The sequence below is a fragment of the Pecten maximus genome, chromosome 7, assembly GCF_902652985.1.
Source record: "Pecten maximus chromosome 7, xPecMax1.1, whole genome shotgun sequence".
NCBI lineage: Eukaryota > Metazoa > Mollusca > Bivalvia > Pectinida > Pectinidae > Pecten > Pecten maximus.
The window spans coordinates 2,134,417-2,149,802 of NC_047021.1; the positions used below are offsets into that span (position 1 = coordinate 2,134,417).

The following is a 15,386-nucleotide window of genomic DNA, read 5'->3' on the forward strand; positions in this document are numbered from 1 at the left end:
TATATGTACCGTTTTCTCTTCCAAAAGTTAAGGATCCGCTTAATACTTCTCCGTCTCCTCCCTATGGTATCCAAATATAGCAGTCTACAGCGATTCTCTTACAAGTACTGTATAACCTGAATATGATCTTTGCTATCGCCATGTGTCTTTCCTTCCTCCCTTTTCAAGATGTTCATTCTAAGGCAATTTTTTAAAATTTCGGCGAGGGCTGAAAAGTGCATTCTTAGTTTTGAGTTGATACTTGGTCTGGAGCATGTTGGTATGAAGTGCTACCAAGTTTGTTCAAATCAATGACCTTGACTAATATTCAAAGTCGTAGGGGTAAAATAAGCTAAAAGATTTAAAGACCTTCTCAGTAACCAAGAGGCCAAGGAACTGCTGTCAAGCCTGTAGCGTGTTTGGATGGAGGACAACACAGTTTGTTCAAAATGAATGACTTTGATGTATACATTGAAGGTTACAGGGGTCAAATAGGCTAAAGTCTTTTACCGACTTCGCAATAACCAAGAAGCTTCGGGACTGTACCATGCTTGGATGAAGGGCTACCAAGTTTGTTCAAATGAATGACCCTGACTTACATTCAAAGTCACTGTGATCAAATAGGCTAAAATCTTTAAAAAAAAAGATTTCTCAATAGCCAATAGAATCCAAGACCTGACATTATACCAATAGTATGTTTGAATGAATGAATAGAAAATTATTGACAGGGATAAACCTAGCCTTCCCTGATGTTTGAACAAAGTGGTAATCAGCTTATAATCTGACGAAATGACCTAGATCAAGTTAAGCTTGTACTGGAATGAGATGAGCGATATAGGCGCATAGGACCTCTTGTATTAGGAATGCTAATTTCACATGTTCATAGCAAGAATTCTAACTCAGCCATAATAAGATCTAAATTTGCATCGAGTTGTCTTGTAATTTGAAATTTCACACTTACATGTGTATTTTGCATGCAACTACCAGAGAGAGAATGTTCATGTGTATAACATATGTAAATGAACATGTAACGAAGCTCCTTTCTCCCCTTAAAATATTGTTGAGTCATAGCTACTTGTCTTGGTATTGTATTCCTTAAAGTCATAACAACTTTGATCGTAAAAGGGCGGCCTTTTCTGTGGTGAAGACACCCAGCAGGACACCCCTACCAAGTCACATCATACTGATAACGGGCGAACCATTCGTCCCACTCCTAATAGGCTGAGCGTAAAGCAGGAGTAGTAATTAATAATTTTATAGACTCTGGTTTGTTTTGGCCCGAGTACCGAATCCAAAGCCTTCATCATAGGGACGAACCCTCAACTAAAGTCCAAGCGTGAAGCAGTGCCAAGGGAGCCATAAGGAAGAATAGATAAGACTCATAAGTGTAGTCGCCTCTTATGAGTCGTCCAATGGGAGCATCAATTACCAGTACATTTCTTACTCTACTTGCACGACAGGCCATAGCTGTTAAACCTTTAAATCATTCATTAACGCTTATTGCATAAAATATATAATTCAAACATTTAACAAATTATTTCAAAGACAAAGTTCCTCATACATTTGAAACTTTCTAGAATTTTGGCACATATTGTAATGTTAAACTCTGGCTGTATAACAACATCTCCTAAAATTCTTACCCTTACGGATACAAAGTCGATAAGTCAAGATATGTCAATAATGACAAGGCTTAAACAGAAATCCTCATTTTGTAATCAATTTGGATGTATAAGTGTTCCTTTTTGATTCTATTAGAATTCATTGATCGTCAATGCAAATGACATTTCTGGAACAGCATGAAGTACATGGACCATAGAGACGGATTTTATGGCATAGTCTTGTGACCAAAAATCGATTTAATCTTCTTGATTAAACGAAATTTGAAATGAAATTTGTTTCTTGCATTATTCAATGAAAACGTCAAAACCACATGATGTTCATGTCACTTTTTGACCATTCATATTTCTATAGTCGGTAGCGTCGCTTCATCAACGGCATATGACCGTCGGCGTCGTTATTGTGTGTGTCGACTCGATGATAAACGACAGTATTTATCATACAATACCAGTACTAGCTACTACCAGAATGTGTGAATGGGGTTTATCATAACTGATTGGGCAGTTCCACCTTTGGGTTTCCGTTCTACTTTAGGAATAAGGCAAAACATTTCCTTGATTACTGACAGCAAACTAAATTGACTATGCAAAATAATTTGTGTCTCTACTCGTAAAGAGCGGAATAAAGCATAAAGATGATGGAAATCGCTAAATTGTTACATGGGCTATCTGCCTCGTTGATTTTCAGAATTATAAGACATTATTTATATCTATACCGAAAGAACCACATCTTTTCTCCTTCTGATCATATTTACCACAGAACAGCACATGGGTAGTTTATATAGTGTTGTGCCAGTGTTACAGTAAGATAAAAAAGCATTTGGCGCAGAATTAGTTTTCTAAAGCAACTTGAATAATGTGTAATGTGTATTGACAAACTGAATGGAAATACTAAAACAAAAAATTAATTCAAGCAAAATACCGGAAACAAGATCTCGTGCATAGCGTTATTGGGCGAGATTGAATGTCTGCCTAGGCCTGGTGAGTGTAACAAACGGGCTGGCTAGGTTAATGATCTGTTCATCATACTGTTAATATTAGCCTGACCGTTTGACAGATTGCATGTTGACATGTAATGTATCTCGGGATGTCATCAGCTTTGTTATCAGAGAAAAACCACATTTGAATTAATACATGTAACAAGGTATTCACATCAATGCACAAGACAGTGGATTTTTACAATGGCTGTTTAATTCTATAAATGGACTATGCTAATAACTTTTTAGTTCCTCTATATGTAAGATATATCGTGCGTAAATGTATGAAGATGTCTAGAAAGTTATTGTTAATACATGTCTGCTCGTTAGGTGGTGGTATTACGTCCTCACTACAACGAATCAATGTGCTGATTTTTTTCTCCATCATAACGTGAACGTGAAGTGATATTTTCTGTAAATTGTTTTGTTTTATGATAGATAAATTCTGGATCTGTATTGTTAAACGTCCAACTAATATGCTTGGTTATTTAAGTTAAATACTGCTCATCTCAGTTCATCTATGGTCAAGTTAAATACGGCTCATCTCAGTTTATCTATGGTCAAGTTAAATACGGCTCATCTCAGTTTATCTATGGTCAAGTTAAATACGGCTCATCTCAGTTCATCTATGGTCAAGTTAAATACTGCTCATCTCAGTTAGCGATTCGATTTTTTTAAATCATGATCTACCAGAGCTTTTGATGGAGAGTCCGGATTATCGTGATACTCCTTACCTTCGATAGACTATGCATTCCACTATATTTGTGGATAGCACCGAAGAATATGCTAGATGATAGGTAAAACAAGAACATGCTCCATAGGGTTCACTGTTGGAATGGATTCGGTCCATAAAACTTACTTTTTTTTTTAAAAAGACCATAAAATTCAAAATAAAAACAACGCAAGTCCATATATAGTGATCGTGGTGTCAAAACTACACTTGAAAGGATTAAGACGAAACACTGACCTATCGTTACTCTTCAGTACTGCCATCTCATTATAATTCTTCAGTACTGCCATCTCATTATAATCCTTCAGTACTGCCATCTCATTATAATTCTACAGTACTGCCATCTCATTATAACTCTACAGTACTGCCATCTCATTATAACTCTACAGTACTGCCATCTCATTATAACTCTACAGTACTGCCATCTCATTATAATTCTACAGTACTGCCATCTCATTATAATCCTACAGTACTGCCATCTCATTATAATTCTACAGTACTGCCATCTCATTATAATCCTACAGTACTGCCATCTCATTATAACTCTACAGTACTGCAATCTCATTATAATCCTTCAGTACTGCCATCTCATTATAACTCTACAGTACTGCCATCTCATTATAATCCTTCAGTACTGCCATCTCATTATAATCCTTCAGTACCGCCATCTCATTATAACTCTACAGTACTGCCATCTCATTATAATTCTTTAGTACTGCCATCTCATTATAATCCTACTGTAGAGTGATAATGAGATGGCAGTACTGTAGAGTTATAATGAGATGGCAGTACTGAAGGATTGTAATGAGATGGCAGTACTGAAGGATTATAATGAGATGGCAGTACTGAAGGATTATAATGAGATGGCAGTACTGAAGGATTATAATGAGATGGCAGTACTGAAGAGTTATAATGAGATGGCAGTACTGAAGAGTTATAATGAGATGGCAGTACTGAAGAATTATAATGAGATGGCAGTACTGTAGGATTATAATGAGATGGCAGTACTAAAGGATTATAATGAGATGGCAGTACTGTAGAATTATAATGAGATGGCAGTACTGTAGAATTATAATGTTCGATATGACGTCAGATATGTCCGATATGGTGTCAGATAAGTTCGATATGACGTCAGATATGTTCGATATGACGTCAGATAAGTTCAATATGACGTCAGATATGTTCGATATGATGTCAGATAAGTTCGATATGACGTCAGATATGTTCGATGTGACGTCAGATAAGTTCGATATGATGTCAGATAAGTTCGATATGACGTCAGATATGTTCGATATGACGTCAGATAAGTTCGATATGACGTCAGATATGTTCGATATGATGTCAGATAAGTTCGATATGACGTCAGATATGTTCGATATGATGTCAGATAAGTTCGATATGACGTCAGATATGTTCGATATGACGTCAGATATGTCCGATATGGTGTCAGATATGTTCGATATGACGTCAGATATGTTCGATATGACGTCAGATAAGTTCGATATGACGTCAGATATGTTCGATATGATGTCAGATAAGTTCGATATGACGTCAGATATGTTCGATATGACGTCAGATATGTTCGATATGACGTCAAATATGTTCGATATGACGTCAGATATGTTCGATGCTTGTTGATATAATTTCTATCACGTTGTTACCGCCCTAGTTCTCATTTTCAGAATGCGATTTGACCCAGATCTGACCTATATTTGTATGGGGAGTGTCGCCGTGACCTAGATTTGTATGGCGAGTGTCGCCGATGGGACAAGACGCTTACCCTACCGGAAAACCTGGTGTTTAGTTATTTTATCTGTATTGTAATTGAGGTATATCAAATATATGACACATAGATTTAGAAGACAATCGTTTGTCAAGTAATATTTGTCTTTAAAGTTCCCCTCTGTAGAACACCTTAGCCCTGTGTCTTTGTACAAACATTCCGACATAAGTTCATTTAAGTTATTAATTACATGATTTAATTATGCGTTTATGTTTTTGTCAAGTAGCCAGGTGTACTATTACTCATAATTGACGTTATTGTTAATAAAAACCATCTTTTCGCTTGCAGCAGCAGACTTGTGTAGAATACAGGAAATTAATGGTGCTGTTAATTCACATGCATTTCCATCAAGTGACCTAAATGTATCAGCGGAAAGTCAAGTCTCTGTTGTATCCATAACATATTGAGCATAGGGAACAGGTGACCTAGAATCACTGTGTTTTATCTCACACCATCCATCCAGTATTAATTCACAGGATTAAATATTACGTAAATGTTCTATATACCGGGGACAATGTGTATGTGGCATCACATGTTGGCGATCTGACACCAGAGTGTAATAGTGTGGGTAACGCTGTAGCTGACAACACATACGTATCCTATATCACCATGTATGTATACGCTTTGTGTCGACATTAACTCGACGGTTATAGCATTTTAAATGAAATGTACAAGGAATCGTGACATCTCGCATGGAATGACACTAATATATCTTATTGTTACCTACCCGTTTAAAACTTCACATCAGAAACAGGAGAGAAAGAAGTAACAATTTTAAGAATTTTTCAATCTGTATATGTAACGTTCCCCCAGGTAGACGATGGTTAATAGTTCTTTACAGGTTTCATTATATTGTTTTGTTTGGGTTTGTAAGTATGCATGTGAATGGACTAAAGTATACATCACAGGAGTTACTTCCCCTCAATTTGTCATATCAATGTGAACACATACATTATATTTGTCTGTATTTCTTACCACCTGTTGTTACTAACGAGGAGACTTAGATAGGCTATGCCTGTTGTGTCTAAAATTTGTTGAAATTGAAATACATCCAAAAGTGTTGGGTTATCAAACAGTATTGGGTTATCGTGGGACGAGTTATCAAACAGTATTGTATTATCGTGGGATGAGTTATCAAACAGTATTGTATTATCGTGGGACGAGTTATCAAACAGTATTGTATTATCGTGGGACGAGTTATCAAACAGTATTGTATTATCGTGGGACGAGTTATCAAACAGTATTGGGTTATCGTGGGACGAGTTATCAAACAGTATTGTATTATCATGGGGTGAGTTATCAAACAGTATTGGGTTATCGTGGGACGAGTTATCAAACAGTATTGTATTATCGTGGGACGAGTTATCAAACAGTGTTGTGTTATCGTGGGGTGAGTTATCAAACAGTGTTGTATTATCGTGGGGCGAGTTATCAAACAGTATTTGGTTATCGTGGGACGAGTTATCAAACAGTATTGGGTTATCGTGGGACGAGTTATCAAACAGTATTGTATTATCGTGGGACGAGTTATCAAACAGTATTGGGTTATCGTGGGACGAGTTATCAAACAGTATTGTATTATCGTGGGACGAGTTATCAAACAGTGTTGGGTTATCGTGGGACGAGTTATCAAACAGTATTGTGTTATCGTGGGACGAGTTATCAAACAGTATTGTATTATCGTGGGACGAGTTATCAAACAGTATTTGGTTATCGTGGGACGAGTTATCAAACAGTATTGTATTATCGTGGGACGAGTTATCAAACAGTATTGGGTTATCGTGGGACGAGTTATCAAACAGTATTAGGTTATCGTGGGACGAGTTATCAAACAGTATTGTGTTATCGTGGGACGAGTTATCAAACAGTATTGGGTTATCGTGGGACGAGTTATCAAACAGTATTGTATTATCGTGGGACGAGTTATCAAACAGTATTGTATTATCGTGGGACGAGTTATCAAACAGTATTGTGTTATCGTGGGACGAGTTATCAAACAGTATTGGGTTATCGTGGGACGAGTTATCAAACAGTATTGGGTTATCGTGGGACGAGTTATCAAACAGTATTGGGTTATCGTGGGACGAGTTATCAAACAGTATTGTATTATCGTGGGATGAGTTCTTCAAGGGGTTATCGTATCAGCCGCCATTCACGACATTGGCTTGGTAGATGTAGCAACAGTCATAGTCGGATTCGACCCAATTCGAGACATATCACTGCATGGTCATTGTTGACATGGGTTAAAATAGAAATGGTCCAACGTATAGCAGCCTGATTTGTCACTTATCGCTTTCACAAACACCCCCAGCGTTAGTAACATGTTATACAACCTTAACCGGCTTAGTCTCGCTGACAGACGCAAGGACGCTCGTCTTATTATGACATACAAGATCACACATCATAAAGACGCTGTTAACAAAGACCTCCATCTAACACCACAATTACGTAAATCCAGACACTCACACACACTCTCCTATCAGATCCCTCATTGTAAAACAGGCTGCCGCAAATTCTCCTTCTTTCCAAGAACCGTATCAGATTGGAACATACTTCCGTCTGAAGATTGGAACATACTTCCGTCTGACTTCGCTTCTTCTGTATCTATAGACTGTTTCAAATCTAAACTCAAATCTCTAAATAATTAATCTTGCCTCCTTTTTGCACACACAATCCTAAATATTGACAAAATCTTCAACACGAAGTAGGTCAATTGTACGGTAGAAGTAGAAGTGGTACTGCGTGAAGGATGTGTCAGTTCGTTCAATATCTGATATTTTGACAACTGTCATCAGAACAAAATGGGTTCCAGTTGAGTTCCAATAAGCCAATTTCCTCTCATGAAGTAGGTGTTGTTCACCTGAGCATATTACCAACGTGTTACTCTGATGTAGAACCTACTCAAATTAACAATTAACTAATCCCCGAAATACAAACCGCAATGAATGACATGACAGAAAAAATGCAATATGCGCGTTTATTACAAAAAACTTTTTCCACGGACATCCCTTATTGACTTACATTGGTATATAGATGTGGATCAAATTTCTTATAAAAATCAATTATTACCTTATTGTATGTATCACTATTCTGATATCATGTTAATAGCAGGATTAACGTCAGACACACTTTATATTAGCACATTTCAATACAAATTAAGAGTAAAGTCAGAATGAATTAAACTTCATCATGCAGATATTTTTACCACGACACGCCAGTGACCCTAAGGGCCCTTAGAGTTGATATGATATTAAAGATCACAGGCGTACTGCGTGATTGGAGGCGATGAGAGAAACTAAAACTAATGGCGAAAGAAATTTCGAAATATAGATAAAAATGTGCTATACCCCAATTAAATGAATCTTCAATACTGCATTTACGTATCTTCTCCATACCACTGCCAGTGTGTGTAGTATTTGATCGTAAGTTATATTCTTTTTCCGGAATAAACTCCAATGACCCAAATAACATGGACATATATTTGCCACCCAACTTATCTTAGGTCTGGTAAATGTTAATTGTAAATGATTAGCTGTATAGACACATACTTAAGATGGGTTATAATCACGGACTCTACGACAGCAGTAACACAGTAACAGTACGTGTGATAATGAGGCCGACACAAGTAGAACGTAATGTGAGGAATTGGACAATGGTCATCAGGACGCATGCATCATTCGCTGTACTCCTAACCTAATTCATGTTTGGGGCTTATTGTGTGTAAAAAACGATATATGTATATCAAGGGAAGTTGAGGAAGAGTGAAAGACCAACAGCATATGATTTTCTTTCCGTCATATTACAGTGGAAATTAACTGGAAACATAAGGTTAACTATTATTATGATAATAATAAGGTCCATCATTTTTTGTGTGGTTCTCAGAAATGTGACATTTCAGTGTTTTCTCCATTCAAATTGAAAACATTGATTTTTTCCTCGTTAAAATTACAAGCAAAAATGAGTAGTAGAGTTGAAATATCTATTTTAGAGGTAAAATGCATTTCGGTATACAACACTTTTAGTAGTGTCGGTGGACACAATACCTTCCGTTGTTGATCACTTACCTATTAAGTCTCTTGGCAGTATCAGATACCTCAGGTTTAACACAGCTAAGATTTATTTCCGTAAAAAATTAATAAACTCATTTAATATGACCAACGACCAAAATGTCTTTTTTAATATAAATATTCGAAGTTTGATTGATGCATGTTCACTAAAATCTTTATTGATAGATATTTAAAATTCATATATTATCATACACACACATAGACTTTTGAGGTTGTCAGGTTAACATGATCACGATTATATCAAATTGTTTTCAACAAATATAAAACTAACACCACTTTAGTTATAGCAGAACGAATAGCTGATATTTTCCGTATAAGTTAAAGTCTAATATTAAACTAATCAGTTCCCCAATCACCCTCATTCCTGATACCAGTTATAATACTATACTAATATTATTCCTAAACTTCACATGAAGTGATAGGTACCTTTCGTGAACTTCAAATGAGTTGATACTTACCGTTCGGAAACTTCACATGAAGTGATAATTACCGTTCGGAAACTTCACATGAAGTGACAATTACCTAGGGTAAACTTCACATGAATTGATGGATACCTTGGGTAAACTTCGCATGAAGTGATAATTACCTTTCCTATACTGATGAAGGTTGGTTCCTTCATTAGTGTGCAGATATTCAGACTAGATTTTTTATGAATAAGTTATATACTGTGCAGCCCCAGTCGAACACTAGTTCGTCATTAGGTGATTAGTTTGATATTTTGGATTGATGTACAGCAAACGAAGAAATCAAGCGATCTTTTCCCCGAAATAAATGGATGTTATTTGTTCGCAAGACTTTACCACAGTTGATAATTCGAGAAGGGTGGTTGGATGGCACAGTTGTAACACGATTACCCTTCACCTAGGTGGCCGGGGTTCGATTTCCCGATCGGATGTGAAAAGGTATAGGGAGACCTGCCCGACCATGTGGATTTGTCTCTGGGTATTCCGGTTTCCTCCCTCAGTAGGACTTCTCACGATCTTCCTTCCGAGCCAACAATAGTATGCTTTGTTTTGCAATTATAAAATAAATGAAATTTACATTTAATAATTCGAACCATTTAATTTATAGTCCATTAGTTACAAGTATAACTGATTAATATCAATCCTTATCAGAGACATGGCGTGCGGTTATATTGAGTTGTAATCATTACTGCACTTGATCGATACTTGAAATGCAGTGTTTTGCACTCTCTTGCTTTGATACCTGTAATTGTTCCTAATGACAGAGATTTGTATAGAGACGTAACTTATTGCGCATTCTTCATACGTGGACAGTTTTTGCTTATGTAAACTCGGTAAAAACTTAATGGTTCATTAGCGACAATGTAACATTTATATCAATCAGTAATGTTCACAACGAATTGTCACGGTCTCTATGGTTACAGGTATGACGTCATAACGAGTAGGCGATGGATGTCATTTACAGACTCTTAATTCACTATTCGTTCTCGTTCATACCATGGCATCGCCACCCACAAGCCGTCCATGTATTTCATTATTTCTATTGCGTTTGATTTTTTCCAGAATATATCATATCGGTGTTTCTTAGTTCACCATAACATGAAACGATATATGAGAAAGGATAAAACGTCTATAGATTTAAAATATACAAATGTATTATATTTTCCGTGATGACCACTTTGATATTTTAATATGATTTTTACTATGATCTCGTTCCAAACTATTAACAATTACCTCATTGCAAATGACATATTCCGCCATTTACCAATACGGATGAATGTGCCGCGGCTAGAAACCACATAGTCTAAAGAGTGGTATATATTACACAGAAAGTCTATCTGTATATATCAGGGTCATGTATTTCACATATTGAATTCATCGATTAGTGAACAGCTATGAAAAATGTCACTATCCCCCCATGCCCACAATTATGATGTAATGAATGCGTAGTGGATATCAATTGCAGTCCTCGAAATCACGATTTTGTAATTTTGTAGTTCATAAAAAACTTAATTGTCATGAAAACTAAATATACTTATTATTCAATTACTGCCGTAACGTCTGTCGATCTCTTATTCAGTACAACACACATAAAGAATTCTATCTCTCTGTACAAAACACATAAATAATTCTATCTCTCTGTACAAAACACAAAGAACTCTATCTCTCTGTACAAAACACATAAAGAATTCTATCTCTCTTTCTGTACAAAACACAAAGAATTCTATCTCTCTGTACAAAACATATAAAGAATTCTATCTCTCTGTACAAAACACATAACGAATTATATCTCTGTACAAAACACAAAGAATTCTATCTCTCTGTACAAAACACATAAAGAATTCTATCTCTCTGTACAAAACACAAAGAATTCTATCTCTCTGTACAAAACACATAAAGAATTCTATCTCTCTGTACAAAACACAAAGAATTCTATCTCTCTGTACAAAACACATAAAGAATTTTATCTCTCTTTCTGTACAAAACACAAAGAATTCTATCTCTGTACAAAACATATAAAGAATTCTATCTCTCTGTACAAAACACATAACGAATTATATCTGTACAAAACACATAAAGAATTCTATCTCTCTTTCTGTACAAAACACATAGAGAATTCTATCTCTCTTTCTGTACAAAACACAAAGAATTCTATCTCTCTTTCTATACAAAACACATAAAGAATTCTATCTCTCTGTACAAAACACACAAAGAATTCTATCTCTCTTTCTGTACAAAACACATAAAGAATTCTATCTCTCTTTCTGTACAAAACACATAAAGAATTCTATCTCTCTTTCTGTACAAAACACAAATAATTCTATCTCTCTTTCTGTACAAAACACATAAAGAATTCTATCTCTCTGTACAAAACACATAAAGAATTCTATCTCTCTGTACAAAACACACAAAGAATTCTATCTCTCTTTCTGTACAAAACACATAAAGAATTCTATCTCTCTTTCTGTACAAAACACAAATAATTCTATCTCTCTTTCTGTACAAAACACATAAATAAGGTGAATATTTTTATGGCGTGCGGTTAATTTTTATTCGGTTATTTACTACGAGCTCGTGTTATGAATATTTATGCCACATTGACTGACTCCAGTGCAAATTTATTAATAAAAACTATCAAAATATATGTTGCATTGTTAAATATCATATGCGATACCCGTCATTAACTATTGTCAATGGATTCCCACAACTTGTCAGGAAACAAAACGGACATAACACCTAAAAGTGGTATGCCTCGTACACGGATTTCTGACAAACACTTACTTATCCGGGGAAAACTCAACCAAGGCACACATTGTTTTGAAACTGTGATTTATCTGTAGCCAGTATGTAATTAAGATATAATTAACTAATGATTATAATCTCGTTTATAACTTATATATTGTCTGCGGCGTCCATCTTTTACTTATAAAAGAACCGAATGACACGTGGCCAATTCGCAACGTAACCATGCAACTATTATTCCGATCCTAGATTTGGAACCCGAATGTGTTTTCCCCCTTATCTATTGCCTAAGTTATAACCGGTAATATTTAGTGTTATATAATACATCTCCAATGCATAAAAAACACCCATAATGTAGAATGAACCTTCTTCAGCGTCCTAACGTGATCGCCATTACGACCAGATAATACGTACTTAGGGGTTGAGTAGGTTCACATTTGTCGGGATGCAATATTGTATTCTTTTGTCTGTTCACTGAAAATTGTGAGACGTTGTAGCGACATCTGCTGTTCTGGTTATCAGTCGTTATCATCGTTTATGAACGATTAACAGCTATCCAGAGGAAGGTTCACCTAATGACGTAAACCCTGATCGGAATAACCCTTTGTGGTTTGACTAAACAATTAGGTCTTTAAACTGTTCAGTCGGATTAAAAAACCCAACTAAAAGCTGGTTTCTGGCATATTGATATTGGTCCATTAGCAGAATCTTTTAGTAATATTGTACTTATACTCCAGTTATGAAATACATTTGTATGTATATATTCGAATTAAAGTAACCTGGGTAGCTTCCTTCGAGAGAAACAAATCATTGAACTCGTGGCATTGCATGACTGTTGGCGTAATTCCCTCGCGCCGAAGTTTTACATTTAATCTGATAATAATGAGACTTTACAATCTTTTTATAGAGATCAACACTACATATTTATCATTTTCTGTATTAACCATCCCGGGTCAAAAGTGTGGTAATTCTACCGACTTCATATCTTATTTTCATGAGATTTCCTTATGTTTCATTTCCACTACTTCCTACCGTGAGTCAATCAACATAGCATGTGATATTCTGTGAACAGTCCGTCATCATAGCATGTAATGCTCTTTTGACATAGAAAAAGCTATTGATTCAGTTTCAAGGCATCCATGTTCTCACAATGGAAAGAGGTTGCCGTCAAGATGAACCAATCTTATTGTTGTGGTGTTATCAGTTAAAAACGACAAAAACTTCAGATATATTCCGACTGTGAAAGTAGAGGATTTTAATGTTTTCTTTATTTCAGACGGCTCTTTGTAATCCTATAACGGTGTACTGAATACATTATGATAATTACGCACCTTAGTGATACAGCTGTAATGACGTTAGGGTTAGGGGTAACCCTATGGTGGGTGTCCACAATGAGCAGACGACACAAACCCCTGCGTGTATTATCACAGTTGTCTGGCGACGTGGTTGTATGAGAGTGTATTTGTGAGAGTGTATTATCACAGTTGTCTGGCGACGTGGTTGTATGAGAGTGTATTTGTGAGAGTGTATTAGCACAGTTGTCTGGCGACGTGGTTGTATGAGAGTGTATTTGTGAGAGTGTATTAGCACAGTTGTCTGGCGACGTGGTTGTATGAGAGTGTATTTGTGAGAGTGTATTATCACAGTTGTCTGGCGACGTGGTTGTATGAGAGTGTATTTGTGAGAGTGTATTATCATAGTTGTCTGGCGACGTGGTTGTATGAGAGTGTATTTGTGAGAGTGTATTATCACAGTTGTCTAGCGACATGGTTGTATGAGAGTGTATTTGTGAGAGTGTATTATCACAGTTGTCTAGCGACGTGGTTGTATGAGAGTGTATTTGTGAGAGTGTATTATCACAGTTGTCTAGCGACGTGGTGTTTTGACAGTGTATTATAATTGTTGTCTGGCGACGTGAAGGGAAATTCAAATGCCATCATTCTATTTCGATAAACGAAACGAAAAGCATTTATATTTGTCGACAAAGAGGTTACAGATACCAAATTCCTTTGTCGTCAACAGATGACAATTTAATTGTGACGGCCAAGCGTCTAATGATGCTATCTTGTTTGGTATAGGATAAATAAAATGACACTTTCTTCTTGCATGGTTGTTCTGATGATCTCAACAATAAGCAGGTCCAATATCAAGTATTTTCGCCGCGCCAATTCCAAAAGGTCAAACATCCCCATCTATTGTACTTGTAAGACGTTTATGTCCATCATCTAATGAAAAGTTATGTTTGGAATCGTCTGAGAATAACACCCTGCCAACCATTCTTTCATCCAATACAATGGGCCTTCAGTGACGCGTATGTCATTTCCCTAGGGCATGTACTTTAAAAAGTCGTATGTCTCGAATGTCGGCTTATATAAGTCGGCGTTGTAGCGACACAGCGTTAATAGCGTTCTTCGTGTTTCTATTTCGTATAGAGCAGTATCAATGTCCACTTGTTATTAATTTACCTGTTTTTTCCATTGATGTAGTGGACGGTGTCTGCCACCGCTGTCATCCTGAAGACATGCCACCTTGGTTCACCAGGACTAAAGTGTGAGGCCTCATATGTATATACAAAAACTTAGACGAATTGTTGCTAACCAATGGGACTTAAACCTCACTACCTCTGCAGTCACACCTATTCATAACATGTGTGCCCTTATATTGATGTTCACTACGTTATTCTATAATGAAAGATAATAAATTATTTTAGAATTTACTTGAATTTATAATATAACTTATATTCAATTTGATTTTTTTTCCAGAAAGGGACGAATGAAATATGATAAATTATTCAAAAATTTAGTTGAAAATCAAACAGATTTGATATCCAAAATATTCCAAGGTAGAACATTGATATTATATATTTGCCCTTTCGCTACCGCATGTTAACGGTATGTGTTGTACATGGTTGTATCATTCAGACTTCTGTCTGACTATTGGACAGCTGCCATTTACTGAATACTTAGGGACTATGTAAGACTCTATACTGTTGTTGGTTTTTTCCTTGGTCTGTATTTAATCGAACAAA

General features: G+C 36.1%; 1 protein-coding gene across 2 annotated transcripts in view; it reads left to right on the forward strand.

Moving 5' to 3' along the window:
* LOC117331309 (glycine-rich domain-containing protein 1-like) overlaps positions 1 to 15,386 on the forward strand; it is a 47,440-nt gene that overhangs the window by 12,910 nt on the left and 19,144 nt on the right. The window contains exon 5 of one of the 2 annotated variants that reach the window (XM_033889979.1): positions 14,845 to 15,005. The exons of the other annotated variant lie outside the window; for it this stretch is intronic. Coding sequence (XP_033745870.1) covers positions 14,845 to 14,912 — 68 coding nt within the window. The 3' untranslated portion in view covers positions 14,913 to 15,005. Of the gene's footprint in view, positions 1 to 14,844; positions 15,006 to 15,386 lie in introns of those variants that run through there. 2 annotated transcript variants of the gene reach the window in all.